General features: G+C 38.6%; 1 protein-coding gene across 4 annotated transcripts in view; it reads left to right on the top strand.

Moving 5' to 3' along the window:
- SLC17A5 (solute carrier family 17 member 5) overlaps nt 1–25,448 on the top strand; it is a 50,393-nt gene extending 24,945 nt beyond the window's left edge. For 3 of the 4 annotated variants that reach the window (XM_043591825.1, XM_043591829.1, XM_043591826.1), the window contains 4 exons: nt 590–722; nt 2,372–2,519; nt 20,221–20,311; nt 24,089–25,448. In XM_043591825.1, coding sequence (XP_043447760.1) covers nt 590–722; nt 2,372–2,519; nt 20,221–20,311; nt 24,089–24,226 — 510 coding nt within the window. In that variant the 3' untranslated portion in view covers nt 24,227–25,448. The remainder of the gene's footprint in view (nt 1–589; nt 723–2,371; nt 2,520–20,220; nt 20,312–24,088) is intronic. The other variant, XM_043591828.1, reaches the window with a different exon arrangement.
- The last annotated feature ends 303 nt before the right edge of the window (nt 25,449–25,751 follow it).

Below are 25,751 nucleotides of genomic sequence, written 5' to 3'. Positions count from 1 at the left end.
ATAACTATGAATATTTATAGTAAATTTGTATATTATAATTTTATATAACTTAAAATATAAATATTATATAACACATATATAAGTATGTATAAATAAGTGAAAATTGACAAAAACTTTTCAATGGGGAAAATCTATAGGCTAATGTAATAGAAAGATTTGTCCTCTCCTACTGAAACTGCACCCCAAGTCCCAAAATAACATGTAAGATTACTTTGAGCATGGGGCGCCTGGATGGCTCAGTCGTTTAAGTGTTCAACTTTTGATTTTGGCTCAGGTCATATGCTCATGGTTCATGAGTTCCAGCCCCACATCCAGTTCTATGCTTAAACACAGAACCTGCTTGGGATTCTCTCTCTATCCCTCTCTCTCTCTGCCCCTGCCCCACCTCAAAATAAATAAATAAACTTTTTAAAAAATTATTAAAAAAACAAGATTACCTCAAGCAGACTGGACTATATTAATATCAACACTATATTGTATGAATTTCCTTTGTTTTTGAGTGGTGGTGAATGTGTGTATATGAATATTGTTTTGGTTCTTACTCCCCTTCCCCCCACCAATTAATTCTGTATCTTCTTATTCCTTCCAGAATGGGCTTCTATCTGCACTGCCTTATTTTGGCTGTTGGTTATGTATGATCCTATCTGGTCAAGCTGCTGACAATTTAAGGGCAAAATGGAATTTTTCAACTATATGTGTCCGAAGAGTGTTTAGCCTTATAGGTAAGTGAAGTGAATCAATGTTTGTTTTGATTTACAATCATTTACTGTGTTTACGTGCAAAGCAAAATAAAAATGATATTAGTCATTTATTTTGTTCACATATTAAAACACTATGTTTTAACGCATGTAGTGCATTTCTATACAAGATGGTTGGATCTGGGGCACCTGGGTGACTCAGTCAGATGAGTGTCTGACTCTTGATTTCAGCACAGGTAATGATCCCAAGATTGTGGGACTGAGCCCCATGTTGGGTTCCATGCTGAGCATGGAGTCTGAGATTCTATCTGTCTTTCTCTGCCCCTTTCCCCTGCTCGCACTCTCAAATATAAATAGATAGATAGATAGATAGATAGATAGATAGATAGATAGATAAACAAACGAATGAACAAATAAATGTTGTTTTTGAACTATGTATTTTGCGGGTTAATATTTATAATATCCTATTATCTCCACCCTAGTCTTAACCATTAAAAATGGCTTGCTTTGCTGAATATCATTTCCAGAATTTTATAAATCATTTTGTTTTCGGCTCCAAGTTTGCAGTGAAAATAATATTTTTAAGTCTCTATCCCTTTTCTAAGTGAATACATTTTAATTTTCAATCCAAAAACATTTACTGGCATCATTATATTAAATGAGGAGCTATAAATCAAAGAACTCAAAGCTACCTTAAATAATCGTGTGTTTCAGACTGCTTTCATCAAGGTAAATTTTAAACTATGACAATTATTTCATTTTTTTTAAGATCTTGAGTAAGCAGGGACCCTGGAAGTTGCTGAAGGTTATACTTGAGAAATTACATTGTAGCAGGACCCTATTCAGGATAATTCTACCAATACCTTCTGAGCAGCTACTGCTGGAAGGTGCTGTCCTGTTCCATTGCTTGCTTGTCTCAATTCTCAAGAAATTTCTCCACACCTGCAAGTGAAGTAGATCCCTTTAGATTCAACCCAACTTTCTCTTTTTTGCTTCCTGTTCACCTCCTCTGTCCAATATGGTAGCCACTATCCACATATGGCTATTTACATTTAATTGAATTTTAAAAATAAGTTTCTCAGCTGCAGTATATACAAATACAACATTGCCATCGTCACAGATGGTCATTGGATAGCACTGCTGTAGAACAGAAAGAATGGCAACCCATTCATTAAGTGCCTTCCTGTTACTTATATTTTATGCTTAAATGCCTGTAGTAAAATGTGTATATTGCTATCAATTGCTAAAACCTACATGCAGTGTTTTTCTAACTTTATTTAATAGAGTTTATTTAGTTTATCTTCTTTGGTTATATGAATTTTAAATCTCTTTCTGTATCAACAACTATTGCTTTCTCGAGAACTATATTTTTCAGTCATCCTCTTCTTGCTCTTCCTAGAACTTTAGCTGAGTCTAGGTCACATGTAGATTTAATCATATTCCATAATGATATTTTCTTTTTACTTTTACATTAGTTGCATTATATCTGTGTTTTCCAGTAGTTTTTTTTTTTTTTTTTCCATGAAAACTATGTAAGTTGTCTCCTAGGCAGCACAGTGTCTCTACAGTAGGTGGCAGTAATATCAAACCTCAGATTTGTACTGTATTATTGGTAGCACAAGCAAATGTTAATACTGGAGCTTTCTTTTCTGTTTATAACTTTTTAACTCCAGGAATGATTGGACCTGCAGTATTCCTGGTAGCCGCTGGATTTATAGGTTGTGATTATTCTTTGGCCGTTGCATTCTTAACCATATCAACAACACTGGGAGGCTTTTGCTCTTCTGGATTTAGCATCAACCATCTGGATATTGCACCTTCGTGAGTACTAACATAAAGATTGGCTAAGATAAAGATTGACTTTAAGTTCATGTCTTTAATTGGGGTAAAATATATATAGCACAAAATATACCACTTTAACCATTTTTTTTTAATTTTTTTTTTTAACGTTTATTTATTTTTGAGACAGAGAGAGACAGAGCATGAACAGGGGAGGGGCAGAGAGAGAGGGAGACACAGAATCTGAAACAGGCTCCAGGCTCTGAGCTGTCAGCACAGAGCCTGACGCGGGGCTCGAACTCACGGACTGTGAGATCATGACCTGAGCTAAAGTCAGACGCTTAACTGACCGAGCCACCCAGGCACCCCATAACCATTTTTAAGTGTACACTTCTGTGGCATTAACATTAAGTACATTTACATTGTTGTGCGACCATCACTAGCATGTGTCTCCAGAACTGTTTCTTCCCATGCTGAAACTGTATCCATTAAACACTAGCTCCCCGTTCCCAACCTCCCCACAGCCACTGGCAACCTCCATTCTCCTTTCTTTCTCTATAAATTTGACTACTCTAGGAATGACTTTAAATTTTGAAGCAAAACTTCAGTTTACGTGATAATTAACACTTGAAATTGTTTTTAAATTTAAGCTTTTAACTGTTATCACCTCTGTACACAAGTTCCCATAAAAACATTACACGTTATAACTTGTGTCTCTCTACCCAGCTAGAATAGGAACTCTGAAGGCAGACGCTGTCTTATTATCCTCAAAGTTTACTGTGGTAATTGGCACATAGTGGCCATTTAGTTGGATGGATGAATGCCTAAGACCAGACCAAATTATTTGTCTAATTATTATCTTACCCATGTGCAAATATATTTGTCTAACTTATGACTCACTTTCACAAACATTACCTCATTTTTATCTTTAAAGCATTCCTATAAGATAGATATTCTTAACTTATTTTATGACTAAGAAGACTCAGATTCAGAGAAGTTAAGTGATTTGTCTTGTACTACCACAGCTAATAAATGATAGAGCCAAAATACAAACCTAAAATTCTTACTCTTTAAGCCTAGAATTATTTTTACAATTCCCTCTCTGGAAATATTCTTTGGGCCACATACTTCTAGGATTCTTTTGTGCCAGTTATCAAGGTAGAGGAGGAGGCTGTGTAAATATTCTAACCCAGAAGATTTGGTACAGTTAATTTTTAATGGATATGAATTTACATTTGGAGAAAAGATAGATGGTCCCCTACCATCTTCCCCCAGCCTAAATTCTTCACACCTAGACTACCACAGAATTTTCTGATTCCTGTTAATCCTCAGTCTCCCATCCCTTCAGTAAGTACCTAAAGTAAGAAGTCCAAGGAGGTTCCACACGATCAGAATATAAGTGTGCCCAGCTCCCTGATGAGTCCTTCTGCCGCTTTGCAGTGCCTTCTACTAAGGCTCATTCTTGGCCCCTGTGGCAGGGCCATTTTCTCCCCATCCCTCTGCATCCTTCCCAGTTCACACCCCAGTTCTTCCTCAGGCCTTTCTAGACCATTAATGCTTACTTTTTTCTCCTCTTCTTCTCAGTGCATTCATTTATAATTTTATGCTAGATGCATTTATATTAACTGCCTTACCTTGATTTGTAATTGTTTCTAAATGCAACTCTTCTTTCTTATCTCCCCAATTTGGAGGTAAACTCCCTCAGACTGAGTCATGCTATATATCTATATCACAACTTCTGCACAAGGAGAGGCACACCCAGTCCACACTTGTTGAGTGGTTGACTTACATGACCATACCAAGAAAGTAGGAGCTTCAGTGTTACATATCCACCCAACAGTGGGGAACCAAGGAAGAAAACCAGTAAAATTTAGGCATTGGACCAAGAAACCATTTGATATAAAAGGTGGTAACCTAAGCAAAAGCTCTGGGACTATAAGCTCTGAGAGCACAGGGGCCACATCTCTTATTTACACCAGCCACACCATGGCCCTGTGCTGGGTCATGGTCAATCAGGTGCATGAGTGGAAGAATGAAAATAGCCTTTCACATTTAGTACCACGCTAAAACTCTTTCTAAAAAACAATTTGGGTATTGGTCTTATTGTATGTCAACACTTTACTATTATATAATAAAGTCGAATTTTATATTCTCTATTAAATTTAAATATAGAATTCTCAGCCAACATGCAAAACCCTCCATGTTATAGTCCCAATTTATCTTTATAATTTTATTCCTCCCTCACCTACATCACTTTCTTTGTATTCTTTGCCTCAAATGAACTGAGCTACTCTTTATTCTCAAAAAATATTCCCTGACACACACACACACACACACACACACACACACACACATGCATGCGCATGTGTGTTCTTTTCCACCTTTGGTCCTTTGTTCATGCTAGCCTAAATACCTGGAATGCCCACACTCGATGTGGATTTGTCTCATGTCTTGTGATTCCATTTAGGTAATGTATCCCTGACCAGATTCACTGGCCTGTGACCTCAGGGAATCACATCCAGGGGCCCCTAGTGACATTAATTTTGATCACCCAGTCAAGGTGTTGTAATTTCTCTAATAACAACTTACTTTTTCCCCCTTCAACTAATAAAGCATCTCTGGAAAGATGCTTTGAGATCATACAAACACCCTGCTCCTCGTCAAACTCCCCTCACCACCACCAACTTAGACTTGATCCATGCCAAGCCAATTTTTACTATAGTGGCTTCAAAACAGTGGTATTTCCACCCTCTTTCCCTCCACATTTATCATTTGTCATTCTATTGTAAGAAGATCTTCCCTCCTGCTCCACTTCTTTATCTAGCATCAGCGTGGCCTCAGAGATTCCTAATTTATTTAATGTGTTACAATCCATGATTGTCCTTATCTGTTTTTATGCCCACATTATCTCAGATTTAGCCAACAGGTTCCCCTTCAATCTGGCTCCTATAGCCTATCAACATTTCCCCCTCCTCCTTGCCACCCCCATCCCACTTCCTTTTGACCACTTCTTTATTGATGCAACAACCAGATATTTTCACTTTGTATCTTCCCTGCCTTGAAATACCTTGGAATAGGGGCGCCTGGGTGGCGCAGTCGGTTAAGCGTCCGACTTCAGCCAGGTCACGATCTCGCGGTCCGGGAGTTCGAGCCCCGCGTCGGGCTCTGGGCTGATGATGGCTCAGAGCCTGGAGCCTGTTTCCGATTCTGTGTCTCCCTCTCTCTCTGCCCCTCCCCCGTTCATGCTCTGTCTCTCTCTGTCCCAAAAATAAATAAACGTTGAAAAAAAAAAAATTAAAAAAAAAAAAAAAAAAAAAAAGAAATACCTTGGAATAGCCATTTCTCCAAGGAACACCAGTTCTTTTTAGTGAAGAATAGTATTTAGATACCAAGGCCCTGGCAAGGGATCATATACTTTCATTACTAAGTTACATTGCCTCCCCTAAGCAGATCTACTTAGAAATCACTTGGAGCATTGACTAGTGTCAAAGGTTTACTTACAAATAGAAACAAAAGGCTGCACTTTTATCAAATTATTTCTTTTACAACTTTTATATGTTGAATATCACCTACTGGGCTTTGTTTTAAACCTTTTTTCACTTTCTTATCTTTGGGATATTGAAAAGTGATCCTTCAGTCCTTCATAGAATTATAAAGACCTGTCCATATTATTATATAGCCTTGTAAATCTTTTTAGGGTGAATTGTAGGGTCACCTTTTCCCAAAAATTAGCAAAAGATGACAGCTTTAAATGTATATTACTTTTATTATGATATTGTTATTTACCAATTCTAGTATGAAACTTGTTTAGTTTCATAATAATCATAACTGTTAATTAGAGAAACTGATGGGTTAAATAGCTGAGGTCACATATCAGCTACATGTGTATGTATTTAAATAGCTCTAAAAAGTTATCTGCAGTGGCACCCAGCTGGCTCAGTTAGAGCTTATGACTCTTGATCTCAAAGTCATGAGTTCAAGTCCCATGTTGGGCTATTTTTTTTTTTTTTTAAATAAAAAATAGAAGCACCTGGCTGGCTCCGTTAGTAGAGCATGCAACTCTTGATCTTGGAGTTGTGAGTTCAAGCACCATGATGGGCATAGAGCTTAAATTAAATTTTTAAAAAAAGTAAAAGTAAAAACTAAATAAAAATTAAAAGTATCTGCATAGGGGCGCCTGGGTGGCTCAGTGAGGTAAGCCTCCGTCCAATTCTTGGTTTTGTTTCAGGTCATGATCTCATGGTTCGTGGGTTCAAGCCCTGCATCAGGCTCCATGCTGGCAGTGCAGAGCCTGCTTGAGATTTTCTCTCTCTTTCCTTCTCTCTCTGCCCCTCCCCTGCCTGTGCTCACACACTCTCTCTCTCAAAATAAATAATCTTAAAAAGAAAAAAGTATCTGCACAATAGTGAATTCCACAGAGTACTATGTAAATTTATATTGATAATAATACTGAATTTAAGGTTGAAAATATGGTATTTGCTGAGATTAGGAATGAAAGGGAATAGTACATCTAAATGAGATTTTACTCATTAAGATATTTTGTCCTCTCAACTTCTCTACTCTATATCCAAAACAATGTAAATAGATATACTTTAATATTCAGCCATACCCTATAGATATTATGTTACATATTCATTTTTTATATATGCATTTACTTTCACATAATTCTTTCATGGAATTAACTACATAATAAGAAATGACTGCATATTACTTTATCTCACTAATTTATACCTTGCTAATCTAATCACATATCTGGGCTAGGACCCTTCCAAGATTCAGAATTCCAACAAGTTAAACTGCATAAACCTACAGAGCTTATCATTTTTCTGGCATATGAATCTGGCAGTTTCTTATTTAACAATGGCAACTACTTGCCTTAAACAATAATACTTTTGTTAGTAATTAGAGATTTGTAGGAACAATAATTAGTTACATATTGACTAAATAGCCACTGTTCTACAGAGAAAGTGGTACCTTCTTGAGTTATCTTCATAGCTTTTCATATAATTAAAATCAATTTAAACTTTCAGAACCAGAAATAGGTGTGAATAATTATTAAAACCATTAGTTATAGTCTTGGCAGTGTTTAAATTCTGAAGTTCAAACACCTTTTGTGTAGTTTCACCTGATTTTTATTTTTAATCTAGAAGTTTACATTAAACCCTATTAAATATAAAACCTGTTGTGTTTTTAATATGAATATACATATTCATATTACATTTTTAAGAGTATAAGGATCTGATCATCAGAATAATAAAAATATTACACTGTGAGAAGTCTATTGTGATTTAAAAAAAAAAAACTCTGAATATATCTCTTATCCTATCTAGCAGTGTAATCATGTTTTCACATCTCAAGATTGATCATGCATGAAAGTTTTATTATACTGCCTGTCACATAGAGTGTGCTCAGTAAACATTTGCTGAAGGAATAAATCTCTGGTTTTAATCACAAGACTAAATGTCTAATGTTGAAAGTATTTACAACATACCAGAGTCTTTTGTCAAAAAACAATTAAGGGGCTCCTGGGTGTCCTAGTCAGTTAAGCATCCAACTCTTTTTTTTTTTTTTTTTCAACGTTTATTTATTTTTGGGACAGAGAGAGACAGAGCATGAACGGGGGAGGGGCAGAGAGAGAGGGAGACACAGAATCGGAAACAGGCTCCAGGCTCTGAGCCATCAGCCCAGAGCCTGACGCGGGGCTCGAACTCACGGACCGCAAGATCGTGACCTGGCTGAAGTCGGACGCTTAACCGACTGCGCCACCCAGGCGCCCCAAGCATCCAACTCTTGATTTCAGCTCAGGTCATGATCTCACAGTCATGAGATTGAGCCCCACATTGAGCTCTGCTCTGACAATGAGGAGCCTGCTTGGTATTCTCTCTCTACTTCTCTCTCTCCCTCTCTCTCTGTCCCTCCCTGCTCACACTCTCCTTCTCTCAAAATAAATTAACATTTTAAAAAAACAATTAAAATAGAGGGAAAAAAATGGAGGGAAGAATTTTGTGAACCTTATAAGCTAGGAAATGCTTATTGAGTATAGTTGTTGGTCAGTGAAGAAGTAAAGGAGCTTAATGTAATGAAAAACGGGTGCCTGGGTGGCTCAGTTGGTTCAGCATGTTGACTTTGGCTCAGGTCGTGATCTCATGGCTTGAGTCTGAGCCCTGCATCAGGCTCTGTGCTGACATCTTGGATCCTGCTTCTGATTCTGTGTCTCCCTCTCTCTGCCCCTCCCCAGCTGGTGCTCTGCCCCCACCCCCACCTCAAGAATAAATAAACATTAAAAAAAATTAAAATTAAAAAAAATTTTAAACATAATGATGAAAGAAAGGGAGAATTTGAAAAGCAAATTAACTTCAAGAAAAGTTCATTAAATGTAATGATAATTTGAAAGATCTGATACAAACATAACTGAAATAAAAACCCCTTGAAGCTGAAGGAGTAAAGGCATGAGAAGCCATTTCTGTGGGAGAGAAGATAGGAAGAAGCCTAAACAAATTGCTGCACAGTGACTCTGAGGCTTGTATTTGAGATTTACAACATGGGAATGAAGCCTGATTATCCAAAAAAGGACTCAAGGAAATAGCACATAATTAAAGGACTGAAATATGCTCCTTTATGCTACTGATTAGAAGAGAAATCTGGAAAGGATTTCACTTGAAGTGAGTTAAACAAAATGATATTGTTCAGTTATGTAGTTTATAGAATCATAAAAAGTGAGAACCAAGATGGATTTAGAGCAACTCATCCCTTATTAGTCAAAGTTTGGTCCATGGAGCAGGAGCATCAGTAGTATGTAGGACTTTCTGAAAAACACAGAATCTCAGGCATCACTGAATCTGGACTTGCTGAACTAGAATCTGCATGTTAAGATCCTCGGGTGATTCTTGTGCACCTCAAGTATGAGGCCCTGACCTAGTCAAATCCGGTCACTCACACAACAAACATGTCTGGGGTTCCTACTATACATTGAGCACAATATACATGATGCTAGTAGAAAATAACACCCAGCTTCTACTTGCAAGGAGATTAGTCTAGTTCAGGAAATAAGCAGTTAAAAAAAAAATTAAACAATTGTAATATATTATGATAATTAATTCTTTTGACAAGTACTTATCAAATGCCTGCCAAGTACCAGTCATAACAGACACAGCCCTGACCTGTGAAACTTTTAGAAACATAAGGCTCACAAATAAAAAAGTTTTTGAAGGAAAGATGAGAGAATATAATAGAGAGATATAATGTGGATCAAGGAGTAAGGGAAGGTTTCTCTGAGGAAACGATATTTAAGCTAAAATCTGAGCAATGAGTAAGAAGAAGTTAGCCAGGCAAAAAAGGAGTAGTATTCCTGACAGAATTTACATAAGTAGAAAAAGAAATTGGTGTGTGTCTTGGTCTGATTGGGCTGCCATAACAAAATACCATAGACTGGGTGGCTTAAACAACAGACGTTTATTTTCTCACAGTTCAGTGTCCAAGATCAGGATGCCAGCATGGTTAGTTTCTTGTGAGAACTCTCCTTCTGGTTTGCAGATGGGCTGCTTTTTGCTGTGTGCTCACATGGCCTTTCCTCAGTGTGTCTGTGCATGTGTACAGACAGAGAAAGAACCCCAGTGTCTCTCACTCTTCAGATAAGGGTGCCAGACCTATCAGATTGAGGCCCCATCCTTATGACCTCATTTGACCTTTATCATCTGAAAGCCCTGTCTCCAAATATAGGGTTAAGCCTTCAACATATGAATTTGGGACACACAAACATTCAATCTATAACTGTATATTTCAGCCAACTGAGAGAAGGTCATTTGTAGCAGAGATGCAGAGAAGAAAGCCACTGGAGAGTAAGCAGGAGCCTATAGTAAGCATTTTATATTGTATCCCGAACAAATAGGAAATGACATCCTCTGCTCTGTTTTTTAAGATCACTCTTGTATGGATAAGAGTACAAGTAGAAGAAACCAATTAGGAAGCTATTGCAGCAACCCAGATAAAAAGTGATAGGGTATAATAGGAGATATAAAGAAGTAGATGGAGGGGCGCCTGGGTAGCTCAGTCAGTTGAGCATCTGACTCTTGATTTCAGCTCAGGTCATGATCTCACAGTCATGAGATGGAGTCCCGTGTCGGGCCACACACTGGGCATGGAGCCTGCTTAAGATTCTCTCTCTATCTCTCCCCCAGCGCCGCCCCCCCCCCGCCCCCGCCTCCACCTCATGTACTCTCTAAAAAAAAAAAAAAGAATAAAAAAGAAGTAGATGGATTTGGGATGATTTGTAAACACAATAGGTGGGACTTGACAATAGATTAGACCTGAAGAGTGAGGAGAAGATATCAAGGATGTTGATTTCCAGGTTTGTTTTTTTTTTTAATTTTTTTTTCAACGTTTATTTATTTTTGGGACAGAGAGAGACAGAGCATGAACGGGGGAGGGGCAGAGAGAGAGGGAGACACAGAATCGGAAACAGGCTCCAGGCTCTGAGCCATCAGCCCAGAGCTCGACGCGGGGCTCGAATTCCCGGACTGCGAGATCGTGACCTGGCTGAAGTCGGACGCTTAACCGACTGCGCCACCCAGGCGCCCCGATTTCCAGGTATTTTGTATCAGCAACTAGGTAGATGGATATACCACTTACTGGAATTGGGATGCCTGAAGGAAGAACAGTCTTGGGAGAAGATAAAAATTTCAGACATGTTAAATTTTAGTATTTGTGAAAACATTTAGAAAATGATATTTATAGGCAGTGTGATATATGGATCTGGAACTCAGGAAAGCAGTCTGATTTTAAATGAAAATTAAGGAATAATAATCCACATTTTGAAGTACTTAAAGACAAGAGTTGCCTTGAGGGAGAAGGTAGAATGGCAAGTGATCCCAAGAGTGGATCGTGGCAAACACTTAGGAGAAAGAGGGGAAATAACCAAAGAAGGAAACTAAAGAGGAGCAAGAGAGAAATAGAAAGAAAATCAAGAATAAGGTGTCAAGGAAGCCAAGACCACCCAGTTTTCAATTCAAGAATGGGCTCTGGGTTAGAGATAAAGATTTAAGAGTCATTGACATATGAGTAGTAAATGAGGCCATGGAATCAGATAAAATTACTCAAGAGACAGTGATGAAAACCTTGGGAATTCATCAAAAGATAGAAGAACCTGATGCAAGGGTAATTGAGGAGAAGTGAGCAGAGAAGGAGAAGGAAAATAAGTAGAGATCAGGATCCCCAAAGGGAGAGCTTGATCAACAGTGTCAGATGCCACAGAGAAGTCAAGTAAAACAAGAATGAAAATGTTCCTCCTGGGGCACCTGGGTGGCTCAGTCGGTTAAGCGTCCGACTTCGACTCAGGTCATGATCTCACGGTCCATGGGTTCGAGCCCCGCGTCGGGCTCTGTGCTAGCAGCTCGGAGCCTGGAGCCTGCTTCAGATTCTGTGTCTCCCTCTCTCTCTGACCCTCCCCTGTTCATGCTCTGTCTCTCTCTGTCTCAAAAATAAATAAACATTAAAAAAAAAAAAAAAAAAGAAAATGTTCCTCCCCAGATGAAAATGTTCATTAAACATTTTGGTGAAAATGCTTCTGGGGAACAAGAAGAAGGAAGCTAGGCTGCAGTGACTTAAGGAATGAATGGAAAGATAAGGTGAAGACAATCAACATAAAGCAGTGACTTTGAAAGTGTGATCCTTAGCCCATCTATATCAAAATCATCAAGAGTGCTTGTTAAAAATAAAGCAGAATTCTTGATCGCAGGAATAGGGAATCTGCATTTTGTTGCTCCTCTGGGTTGTCTTTATGGACCTTAAAATTTGAGAACTACTGCCAATAAACAACTATTTCAAAACAATTAACTATGAAGAGAAGGAGGAAAAGCTAAAGATGGGCATATATTGGTGGATGATTGTTTGAGTTGGTTTTTTTTTTTTTAAGATGAAAGAGACCCAGGCTGTTAATATTGCTGAGAAAAAAAAGTTCAATCAACAGTGAAAGATTAAAGCTAAAAGGAAGAAGTAACAATGACTAGTTGGTAGAAATCAGGAAAGAATGAGATTCAGAGTCCAAGTGGAGGGATTAGCTTTCAAATAAGAAGAAACAGAAGGTAGTAAAGAGGATTTCATTAAAGAAGAGTTTTGAGGTGAGATGAGAACTTGAGAATTGTAGTGGTTTAAAATATGTCCACAAATTCCACACCTCTCCTTTTGAAAGAAAGAGTCTATTTCCCCTCCCCTTGAGTGTGGACTGGATTTAGTGACTTGTTTCTAATGAATATGGCAAAAGTAATGGTATCTGACTAGGTCAAAAAAGGCATTACTGCAACTTCTTTGCCTTCTGTCTCAGATGATTCAACTGTAATGTAGGGAGGACACTTAGGGGCCCTGTGGCAAGACCCACATCGGGGGGAACTGAGACTATCGCCAGCAGTGATATAAGTGAGCTTAGAAGTGGATCCTCGGGGCGTCCCTGGGTGTCTCAGTCGGTTAGGCATCCGACGTCAGCTCAGGTCATGATCTCACTGTTTGTGAGTTCAAGCCCCGCAACGGGCTCTGCCTGGCAGCTCAGAGCCTGGAGCCTGCCTCAGATTCTGTGTCTCCCCCTCTCTCCCTGACCCTTCCCCACCCGCACCCTCTCTGTCTCTCTCAAAAATAAACATAAAAAGATGTTTTTTTAAAGAAGTGGATCCTCTGGCCCCAGTCCAGTCTTCAGGTAACTGCAGCCCCAGTCAACATGATTGGGGGATTCTGAGCCAGCTAAACCACTTCTATATTCCTGACCCACAGAACCTGTGAGATGATAAATATTTGTTGTCCGGAGTTGCTAAGTTTGAAGTAATTTATAGTGCAGCAGTAGATAACTAATTGAAAAATCTTAACTGTTCGTCTTTGATTTCTTTTTGACATGGGAGTCAGGTTCATTGCTGAGACTAAGAAAGAAGACAGGTGGAATAAAAGACTTGAGAATCATAAAATTTCGAACTAACTACCCAGGAAAATCGTCACTAAGAACTCATTGAAGGGATTTTTGCCATTGATGAGGATCAGCTGTGATTGGAGATGAATTTTTACTCTATTTTACAGAGATGTTCTTTCAGTGGTGTTCAGCAGCCCAAGTGTAGTATTAAAATTAGGCTGTTGGATTGGTCTAAGCTTGAAATTTTAACAAGCTGAGGGCTGATGAACACTCAAAGGGATATGGGAATTGAGAATTTGGGCACAAAAGATGTCTAATTCAGGCTGGCTGAACAGCAAAATCTATTGATTCGCTTTAGTGTAAAGTCCAGAGACATCTGGCTTCAGGAAAGAGTTTACATCAGCTGTCCACTAATATTACCAAAAACTCCTTTCTTTTCCACTCTCTAACTTTCATAATAGTTTTAAAAAACTATAAGGCTGGGTATGCTTGTAAAATCACACAATGAAATAATTGCCAGTAACAACCAGAATTACATCCTTCTTTCTTTACATCAGTCAAGAAAGAAAAGGATTGGGGACCCTGGGTGGCTCAGTCTGTTAAGCCTCTGATTCTTGATTTTGGCTCAAGTCATGATCTCGTGGTTTGTGGGTTCAAGCCCTGCATCCGCACTATCTTAGGATTCTCTGTCTCTCTCTCTCTATCCCTCCCCCCCTCAAAATAAATAAACATTTAAAGAAGAAGAAAAAAGGAAAAGATATTTTCCTCTCTCCACCATGGAAGTTAAGTCCTAGGCTTCATTTTGACTGAACTAAACCAAATCCCATATTCATCCCCTGAGCCACTCCTATGGCCAAGGGAATACCATTTGACTTTAGGACAATTAGCACCCACTCTAAAGTTAGAGGTGAGAGTCGATGTTCCCCATAGCTCATGGGAATGGATACAGAGAAGGCCATTGGTAACACTCACCACACACAAAGAACTCATTTTGAAGATGAAGAAATTCAGGTACAGAGGACTTATATGGCTTCCAAAGTCACAGCTAGTAAATGGCAGACTTGAATTTAGGTCTCAACAGCATAGTCCAGGGATCTTTCTGCTACATCATTGTCTCTCAAAAATCTTAAAAATTGGTCACTGCCTAATAGTTATTTTGAGAACTCAGGGAAAAGAACTCATAGCCAAGAACAGACATATTCTGGTTGCCTCAGTTTATGTGAGTTTATTATAAAATTAAGTAAATAAATATGAGAAGTAAAAATTGTAAGGAACATAAAATTGGCTCACCAGCCAGCTAGCCAGAAAGAAGGCAGTAAGCTACCCACTCCATTTCATGGAGCTGAAATGTAGTTCAGGATTCATCAGGTGCCCTCCATCCATCAGAAGCTCTGGAATCTGGCAGGAGCTTCTGGGAAGGAAAAAAACCAAATATACATGGTACCTACCTTGTAAGATTGTTGTGAAAAAAATAGAACACACATACATTCACATATATACTTAGCTCATAATGTAATAAGTGTACCTGGACATAATGCAATAAACTATTATTTTCTGGCAAACTTTGAGTCAGGTGCCATGACCAGAGTCACAAATCAATCCAAGTAAAATATTAAAGGGATGACTGGTAAGCTCTTAGAAAAGAAAATATTGATTACTAACGAGATAACATTAGATCACTAACAGTCAAAATAGCAAAGTGGTCTGATTTCTCAACATTTCTAGCCTCAGACGTAAAGAGAATACAGTATATTTAGTATATTAGGATTTCAACTAGATCTCCCATGATAATCCTTTTGGATAGGATGGAAAAGACGAATTGGTTGTACAATTAGGTAGATGTGTAATTACTACATTTCAGTGTCATAGCATGCTGACTAATGGATCTAGTCATTTAACAAACACTGTGCCAGGCCCTGTACCAAATGTTGAAGACACAAACATGAAAGTAACATGGCCCTTGTTTGCATCTGTGTAAGCTTCTGCTGGCGTGGAGGGTGATAAATCATGGCCTGAAGCATATACTGGATGTTGTGCAGGCAGGATCCCAGAACTGGGCTTCAAGCATCAGATGAATGGCTAAATTTCACATCTGTTCGAGCCCTGGCATTTTGTGAGTCATAAGTCAAAAAAGACATTTATCTAGATATAGTATGAAACTAAACAGTTTAGTAACATAAATGATACCAACAAATAGTTGTAGAAGTTAGAAGAGTGGTAAGTACATGTAAGCACCAGGTTTGTGGTTGTGATCAACATATGTATGTATATGAACAACATATGTAACTTTTAAAAGTATATAGCTGTACAAATGTAATCTCATCAAAGTCAAAATTATCCCTACCCCCCTTATATTTTGATTCAACCCCTCAGATGAGCTTTCCAACTAGAATTTCTTGATTCAAAGGATACTAGCTGTTTCTGGTTCTCCACCTCTTGGTTAACTGGGGGATTATATATTTTATGACCATGATGTTGCTTAGCTCCTTTTTCTTTGGTAACAGATGAGTGTCTGTCCATGCACAGGGAAGCGCTCTGATAGTTAGAACAGGAACAGTTGAGGACCACAGACTTTTAAGCATTCAGCACTGGAGCTTATGGTAAAAAATTAAGCATGAGAGAACTGGCATTCCCTACAGATTGAATTCAGTGACGACTATGTTGTTAAGAAGGCAATGTTATAGATTTTAACCTTGTAATATTAAGTACTGATTTGGAATCAGACAAATTGGGTAACATTTTACAATCTTTCTTCATCTGTAGAAAGGAGATATCAATCCCTACCTCATGGAGTAGATTTTACTATTAAAATGGGATATATATATATAAAATACTTAGAGCCATACCTGAGATGAGGTTTTTGAATAAACATGTATATAACATACACATGTGTTCATGGTATTTTCTAAGCCTTTTCTTCTATAGAATGAGATAGAGATTTTCTATGAATGATTTTGTTGCCCAGATATCGGGGAATCGGATAGATTTCTAACTGTTAATCCCATTGCATTCTAGTATTCCACCACCACAGAATCCAGACTGAGTCTGTACAACATGTTTTTTTTCCAAATAGCCATCAATCTTTCATGGCCCTTCCTGGCCAAGTGTAATAGAAATACCTGAATGAGTTTCTTGGTGCTGACATTTAGAATTTCACAGCATTCATCTGCACTTAATATCTGTCACTGAAAAGGCCTGGCAGCATTACAGTCAGTTCCTCCTACTGGCAAGGTGTTAATGGTTTTAAAAAAAAAAAAAAAGGTTCTGCCAAGCCTGGTTAATTTAAGATACATTCCCTACAGGGCATAAGCTAAAAAGACCTGTGCCATATGCTTTCGTTATTGTATCCACTATGAATGAGTTTTGAACATAAAAATGTTTGATAGTTGTAGATAATTTAATTCAGTTCAGCAGGATGTTTTATTTAGGCACTGTATTAGTCAACTCAAACTGCCATTCAAAATGCCATATACCAGTTAGCTTAAAAAATAGAAGTTTATTTGCTCACAGTTCTGGAAGCTGGAAGTCCAAGATCAGGATACCAGCATAGTCAGGTTCTGGTGAGAGCTCTTTTCCTTGCTTACAGCCACCTTCTCTCAGTGTCTTCACATAGCCTTTCCTTGGTAAATACTCACAGAGATAGAGCGATTTCTCTTTCTTCCTCTTCTTATAAGGCCACTAATCCTATTGGGTTAAGACCCTACACTTACTTAACCTTGATAACCTCCTAAAAACCGTATCTCCAAGAACAGTCATAATGGGGGGTTAGGCCCTCAACATATGAATTTTGGGATGACACAGTTCAACCCACAGTAGGCACTTGTCCATATCCAAAATGGAGAGAGGAATTTCAGATTCGTCATCTGCAACCAAGATACTGAGGATCCTAAATACTAACAAATCTTAGTGTCCCACAATAAGACTACATGAACTAATAAATTTCAAGCTTCTTTAATTTGGACCAGAATTTTATTTTATAATAACACTGATTATTTCATGAAAAATTAAAAGCTCTAATTGGACTTTGTATATACCTAGATGATTCTTATGAAAAATAAATTAATAAATGCCATTTACTTAGTTAACCGATTTTTAACTCCATCACCACCTTTAAATTTTCTTGCTAAAAAATCAAAGCTGAGGGGCGCCTGGGTGGCGCAGTCGGTTAAGCGTCCGACTTCAGCCAGGTCACGATCTCGCGGTCCGTGGGTTCGAGCCCCGCGTCGGGCTCTGGGCTGATGGCTCGGAGCCTGGAGCCTGTTTCCGATTCTGTGTCTCCCCCTCTCTCTGCCCCTCCCCCGTTCATGCTCTGTCTCTCTCTGTCCCAAAAATAAATAAACTTTGAAGAAAAAAATTTAAAAAAAAAAAAAAAAAATCAAAGCTGAATCTAATGCACCCTCTGTGATCTAGAGTCTAGATACTATCAGTATACAGGAAATACTGGGAATGTAAGATTATGCTAAATGATGTCTCAGGAATGCAGTCTACAAATATAGAACATAGCACTGACTGTCTGTATGACAAAATCCCAGTTTCTTCAATTAAAAGGAAAGCAATAAAAAATTAATAAACTATTGATACACATAACAATTGGGATGTTTAGCAACCCTAGTATATAATTTAAAAGACTATATGCTGTGTGATTCCATTCGTATGAAATTCCTGATCAGGAGTCAGCATCCTTTGAAGCCAATGTCCAAGGGAGGTACTAGTCTCTGTAAGACAAAGCTCCAGTATTCAGTGCAGCCAGTGCCCCAGGGATCCATGGACAGAGCCTGAAACAATTGTGGGTCACGTACCACTTCTCTGGTTGGCATGAATGAGCATATATGTAGTGGCCCTGCAAAAACTAAAAGGGAATAAAACACCGGACAGAAAGAGTGTGGATTTCAGATACTGAGTATAGTATGAGTAGAGATAATTAACAGGAATGAGCATACCAGATGTGAGCAGCTGGAATGAGAGCTGTCTGAATCTGAAGTTAGGTATTATAGACTACTAGGTAATAAGGCAAGGCTGGGTAGATGGACCAGGGCCAGACCACTGCCAATCAGGCAAAAGATTATAGTCTTTTCAGGGTAAGCATTAAACCATCCTTGTAAGTTTTCGAATAGAGATGACCTGGCAAATTATGATTATTCAAATTAAAGCTTATACATTCTGAGAGGCAGCTCAACCTTATGTAAAATGTCCTTTAAAACGTTTATTCCAGTAAGTTCCGTTTCTTGACCGAGTGCTAGCAACATGGTTGTGTTCACTTTGTAAAAATTCATCAAGCTCTACACTTACAATTTTTACATATTTCCATGTGTATGTTATACTCAAAACTAATATTTTAGTACATTTGGTGGGTTGTGGGGATCTTGTTTGGTACCACCAAATATGTTACATGTATACATCGATGAACCCATGAATGATAAGGGAAATAATCTATCACTAACTGGCCCAAGGTTACATAGATGGTCAATGGTAGAACTGGGGGGTCACAAATCTTTAGGTCTCCTGATTATCAGTCCAATATAACTTTTTTTTTCCATGTTTATTTATTTTGGGGGTGGGGGGCGGGTAGGGGAGAGCCAAGAAGACGGGAGAGAGAGAGAATCCAAGCAGACTCAGCACTGTCAGCACAGAGCCCGTCATGGGGCTCGAACTCACAAGCCATGAGATCATGACCTGAGCTGAAGTCAAGAGCCAGATGCTTAACCAACTGAGCCACCCAGGTGCCCCAATATGACTTCTTTTTAGAAAATGATAAGCATTTCATTTAGCCTTCCTCAGTCTACATACATTCTTTATGTATTGGAGAAGTCAGCAGATCACTAGTGTTTCCCAAATACAAGCAGGAATTCTTTCTTTAAAGATTTGCACCTAAACGTAGGTGAGAATATCTGACTCCTCTAAGCTTTACCCTTAAAATAAATCAACTTTTTCTGTGTTTATTAAAAAAGATTTTTGCAGCACCTGGGTGGCTCAGTCAGTTGAGCAACTGGCTCTTGATTTTGGCTCAGGTCATGATCTCGCAGTTTGTGAGATTGAGCCCTGTATAGGTCTCCTGAACTGATAGCATGGAACCTGCTTGAGATTCTCTCTCTCCCTCTCTCTCTCTCTCTCTCTCTGACCCCTGCCCCCTTTTCTCTCTCTCTCTCTCTCTCTCTCTCTCTCTCAAGATAAATAAATTTTTAAGAAATGCATTTTTTTTGTTACACACACGCACACACACACACACACACAATGTATACCAAACTTGTCTACTTCTGGGATAGTGTGTAAGGACTTAGCTATAAGCAGATACATTATAAGCAGAACAAGTAAGCTATAGAATTATATGTTAAATATTATCTCATTTCTCTAATAATATTAGAAATACATACATATGAACAAAAATAATTAGGATATTTACCAAAGTGTTAATGTTGATTATCTCTATATGAAAGGACTATAGGTAATTTTATTTTCTTCTTAATTTGTTTCAAATTTTCAACACTGAAATAGATTTTGTGACCAAGAAATAATTTTTTTTTTACTAAAAAACCTTAAGATGTATCAAGCTTCCTATCTAATATAGTCATGTATAAAAATCAATCTCAACACTTTTCTAAATCACTATAAAAAGGATCATTTTAGTGGCTTGCATTCCCCTATATAATGTTAGAATGCTAATTAACTATTGAAATGCAAATTTTTCGCCAGCTAAATATATTCAAAATATATTCAGTCCAACTTAGTAAGACATTTCATTTAGACATAAAATTTCACAAGAATACAGCGTATTCTGGAAATAGTACAGCTATCTATTGAAAGAAACTACTTAAATGTATAACACAATAATAAACCTCTATGAAAATGTTTCTGCAGGTATGCTGGTATCCTCCTGGGCATCACAAATACATTTGCCACTATTCCAGGAATGGTTGGACCTGTCATTGCTAAAAGTCTGACCCCTGATGTAAGTAGATAATTTGCTTATAAACTACAAAGGTCTACATAGTTCATTTGAACCTGCACATCTGTGTCAAAGTCGAGTGTATTTTAATTAAGAGTAAAATTCTGAATATTTATTCTTTCTTTTTTTACTTTTTTTTTTTTTAATGTTTATTTATTTTTGAGAGAGAGAGACAGAGCATGGGGCGGGAGGGCAGGCAGAAAGGGAGACGCAGAATCCAAAGCAGGCTTCAGGCTCTGAGCTGTCAGCACAATGCCCGATGCAGGGCTCAAACCCAAGAACCATGAGACCATGACCTGAGCCAAAGTTGGAGCCCAACTGACTGAGCCACTCAGGTACCCTTGAGTGTTTATTCTTATGAAATTCCTTGTATCAACAAAAAGCTAAATGCCCTAATGGATAGGGAAGTCTATTTTCAAAGAACACTCTTTGAATTTTAGAACAACAGAACTAAATTCAATGAAAATGTAGCTGACACCACACATGTACTTCGAAGTCATGATTTTATACAGTATCTTGTGTCTTTGGTTTGAACAAATAAAAATTGTTTGTTTATGTAAAATTATTCAAGAAGTGGGTCCACAAAGGTGAGAGAGATGTCAGGAGGTCATGTGCAAATGAATAAATATCAGGTGAAATGACAAATACTGACAGAAGCAGAAGACTTGTGAAGACATGATAGGTAACTTCACATATTGAAGGACTACCACACAAAAGATGGTGACTTATTCTCAGCAGTTCCACAAAGACAGATGGAGAGAAGTAATGAGGACACAACAGGAAAACTTCCTGCTTAACGCTGTCTACTATATGGAATGGGCTACCTTATGAGTTAGTGAGCCCTGAAATAGTCAAACATGGATTGAACAGGCATTTCTTTTTTTTTTAATGTTTATTCATTTTTTGAGAAAGAGAAAGAGAAAGAGTGCAAGAGAAGAAGGGCAGAGAGAGGGGGAGACACAGAATCCGAAGCGGGCTCCCAGCTCTGAGCTGTCAGCAGAGAGCCCGATATGGGGCTCAAACTCACGAGCCATGAGATCATGACCTGAGCTGAAGTCAGACACTCAACCAACTGAGCCACCCAGGCGCCCCTGTTAAGATTTTTTTTATTAAAATTTTTCTAATGTTTATTTTTGAGAGAGAGACATAGACGGAGTATGAGTGGGGGAGGGGCAGAGAGAGGGGAGACACAGAATCCGAAGCAGGCTCCAGGCTCTGAGCTGTCAGCACAGAGCCCGACACGGGGCTTGAACGACTTACTGTGAGATCATGACCTGAGCTAAAGTCGAACACTCAACCGACTGAGCCACCCAGGTGCCCCTAAGTAGGCATTTTTGAGTGCTTATTAATATGCCAGATACTGAGGATCCAAAGGCAAAATGACAAGCTTCTATGCTTGAGAAACTCATCATTTAGAGATTATATGTAATCAAATAAAGTACAGTACGGCAAATGCTGCAGAAAAAAAAAATGTGTGCAGAGTGCTGTGGGTACAGGGGAGAGAACACGCAGTCTGTGGAGAAGGAGCCCTAGAGGAGTGGATGGGGTGCAGGAAGGGCACTGAGCCCTCCAGGGGCCCAAGGCTGGTCTGGCCTCGAGCAGGGAGGCAGCATGGCGCCACACCAGTAAGCAGAGACTCGGCCCTGTAAAAGTTGCCCACACATGCAAGAAATAAAAATCAGTGACCTCCAACTCCAGTTTTCTACTGTTTAAAACAATGTAACACCTGATGAAATATATTCTTCAAGACGCTGACTCTAAATGTGTAAAAGAGACTTAATTCTTTGTCTCTGTAATCAAATTAACACTATCTAATCCTTAAAATTTCAGGATACGCTTACAAACTTTTTTATTGCCAAATATACTGATTTCAGACATATGTGTTCACCACAGTGTTCCTATTTCTTGTCTGATCCCACCATTTCTAATTCCCTACATGAATGAATCGGTGCCTCCTCATTACTGTTTTCCCTCATTTAATAGGAAGGGATGTTGAGGGGCACCTGGGTGGCTCAGTCAGTTAAGTGTCCGACTTTAGCTCAGGTCATGATCTCACAATAAGTGGTTCAAGCCCCATGTTGGGCTGTGTGCTGACAGCTCGGAGCCTGTGCCTGCTTCAGATTGCGTCTCCCTCTCTCCCTGACCCTCCCCTGCTTATACTCCTGTCTCTCTCTCTCTCTCTCTCTCTCTCTCTCTCTCTCTCTCTCCCCTCCTTCCCTCTCTCAAAAAATAAATAAATGTTGAAAAAAATTTTTTTTAAATAGGGATGTTGGGAAAGTTTTTTTTTTCCCCTAAAATTCTGTGTCTCGTTATAGACACATCAAAAAATATATAATATATATGGACACATCAGAAACGTTTAACCTTATCTTCATGGAGCATTGTGGCACACACAAACTTAAGTCAACATACTACCATGTATTAATTTTACTTATTATGGATAATTGTAGCATTTCTGCTAGGGAAATCCGGATTCTTCAATTAAAGTCTTGAATGTAAAGTGGGAACTGAACTGAATTTTGGATATGCTATCATAGCATTTGTTTAATGTTATTAAAAGGATATTTTTTAAGAGGAAAAACACATATTTGCCTTTACAATTGTAATTGCTCACAATTAAAAAGTACTGCACTGCCTCAAAAACTTTGTGGAATGAGTCAAGTACAAATAAAAACCACATTGTTCACATACTAAATAGTTACTAAATTTTACAACGAATTCCTAAGATTTTTCTTCCCCAAATACATGCATCTCAGATAAGTATAACTTAACAGCAGAGTGCTTTCTTTCTCCATGATTTTCCTTTTTTCCTAAATGAATGACCTCATACTAGCCTCCTAGTGCCTTTCTTTTTTCTTTCCCGTTACCAGTTCCACCACTTGTTTTTTCTTTTTTAAATGCTGCAAATGTAGCATTCTGGTTAGACTGACATTGCAAAATCCAAAAAGTGGTTGTAAGTTAGGCACATGACCCAGAAATTAGCTAACTGCCTAATGTTTTTATACCACTGGATTATACACTGAACAATTGTGTTTTGTTGATCTCTTAACTGGCAAATCCCACACGTGTCCTGTTTTGTGTGCCATTCAAGAACTGTGTGTGCCAGGCCTCAAACTTGAACTTCAAAGTTCATCTTAACTCATCCTTACTTGATCTGCCCTTTATACCTCCACCTGAGAACTTGGGAGATGAGTACTTTCCTAGCAATGCATGTGGAAAGACATGCCACACGTTTTATTTTGAGTAAGCTTTTTATTAAAGCATTACAGTATTTAAAAAATACACAAATCCTAAGCATACAGTTGGATGAATTTTCACAAAGCTGGTGTAACCAGCTCCCAGTCAAGAAACAGAACGTTACCTCTCGTGCAAAGCCTCCAGGTACTCTTCGCTGCCATTCCCCCATCTCCCTACCAAGAGGAGCTTCTACTCTGACTTTTAACACTATAGATTATAGTTTTGTGTGTGTGATTTTGAGCTTTTATATAATGGAATGTTATATAAAACAGTCCCTCAATACGTGCTCTTTTATGTCTGGCTTCTTCTGCTTAACATTTTGTTAGTGAGGTGCATCGATGTTGTTGTAGCTCATTCATTTTCATCATGTATAGTATTCTGTTGAACAAATAGACCACATTTTTGCTGTGGACATTTGGGGTGTTTCCAGCATGGGGCTTTTATGATTAGCACTAGTGTTGTAACAGTCTTGTGACACCACCTTTTCTATAAAGTGGACTGTAAACAAAGTTCTTTTTCATCTGCATGTTTTCCTTTCTATAGAACACGATTAGCGAATGGCAAACCGTTTTCTATATCGCTGCTGCTATTAATGTGTTTGGTGCCATTTTCTTCACGCTATTCGGCAAAGGTGAAGTGCAAAGCTGGGCTCTCAATGATCAACATGGACACAGAAACTGAAGCAACCAATAAATAATCCTGTCTCTATTAATGTATTTTTGTTGATCATGTAACCTAAAAGTGCCTTTGATATTTTAATGTGTATGCATTGTATGTATAAGAAAAAATTGTACTTGTATTAAATTTTTAAGGCTTGTAATCATGAAATGTCACAAGTTGCCAGATTAGTAAAATTAACTATTTTTAATTATTAATAACACGTATCCTGGAACTTACACTTGAGGGTCACGCATCTGGCTGTAAATCAGGTGATATAAAGGAGGGGAGTTGTGCTTATTCTTAAGGGCCATACATAAAGGAATGAGCTGAAGTGGACCCCTCTATACCTTTGCTTAATTAAACTAGGTAATAATTCTCAGGTCGTGGCCAACACCTGTTTTTGACCACTTTCCTCATAAGAATGATTTGTCGGCAGCAATCCCGGACACTTAGGTCTCAAACTGCAGCATCTCCACAGAGCTGCCAACCGCTGTATAATTTGGCCTGGCAACCAGGCTGAGGGAAGCATGCCCAGGCAGCCGCTGAGCATTCCCTCCCTGGCTTCAGGGACAGTGCCCAGCATTTATCAGAGGCAGCGCCCAAGACCAGGGTCAGCGCCAACCCTTCAGATGGCGTTCTTCCCCTGGGGGGCTCTTAACGTGTAGATAAAGCTGAGTAGACCCAGGCAGCAAGACCCGCCGCCATGGTCTGACGCATCCTCACACTTCCCCCTCCCCAGCTCACTGGAATACGGCTTGGCATGTAACCTGCAAAAAGACAGTGTGATGCCCACTTAACCACAAACAATATCACCCTTGATTAGAACTACCTTCTCATGGATTAAAATAGAAATTTCCAACTCCTGTGTTCTATGGGCTTCCACAAGAATAATTTCTTAAAAAGTTTTTTTTTAATTCTCACATTTTTTTCCATTTGACTACATGTAAGCTTCTGGCCTACAACCGGTGGTGTAATCATCCTTACTTCCGGCTCCTGAATCACATTTTCCAGTTTTTACCTGACCATCTTCCAGTGGTTTTGAGCATGCTTCGAGGGCATTTATGTGATTTAGAACTTCATTTATGTTTTTTTATGTTTGTTCAACACTACCTGTAACATTTTAACTGAAACTGTTTGATGTAATATGATGTGGATACATTTATTTTTAAATTTGTAAATAGCTTTAAGTTGCTATGGTGATATTTCTTTTATAAATCATCAAAATTAAACATTTTTGGATGGATTTTTGGATCTGGCAGTTCTGTGGTAGCTTCTAGTGTCCAGAGTGGCTATTTTTACATCTCTACCATCTTCCTCAAGCCACCAGTCTACCTCTAGGTGCCTCTGTGCCATCACCAAGCCAAGGCCCTCTGAGTGATCCAGCATTAGAAATCTTTGTTGCCCTCAACCTGCCCTTCCTAGTTCTGCAAAGGACCCGCTCTTCTCCCCAAAGGGTATGCCTACACCACAGACTGTATCCTCTCCTGCCTCCTCTAAGACCTTGCTTCAGTAATTCCTCTGTAATTTCTGCTTCTTCAATCTCTAC

Source organism: Prionailurus bengalensis, chromosome B2, assembly GCF_016509475.1.
Source record: "Prionailurus bengalensis isolate Pbe53 chromosome B2, Fcat_Pben_1.1_paternal_pri, whole genome shotgun sequence".
Classification (NCBI taxonomy): Eukaryota; Metazoa; Chordata; class Mammalia; order Carnivora; family Felidae; genus Prionailurus; species Prionailurus bengalensis.
The sequence above is the reverse complement of the archived record's forward strand: the minus strand, read 5'-3'. Positions and strand labels throughout refer to the sequence as shown.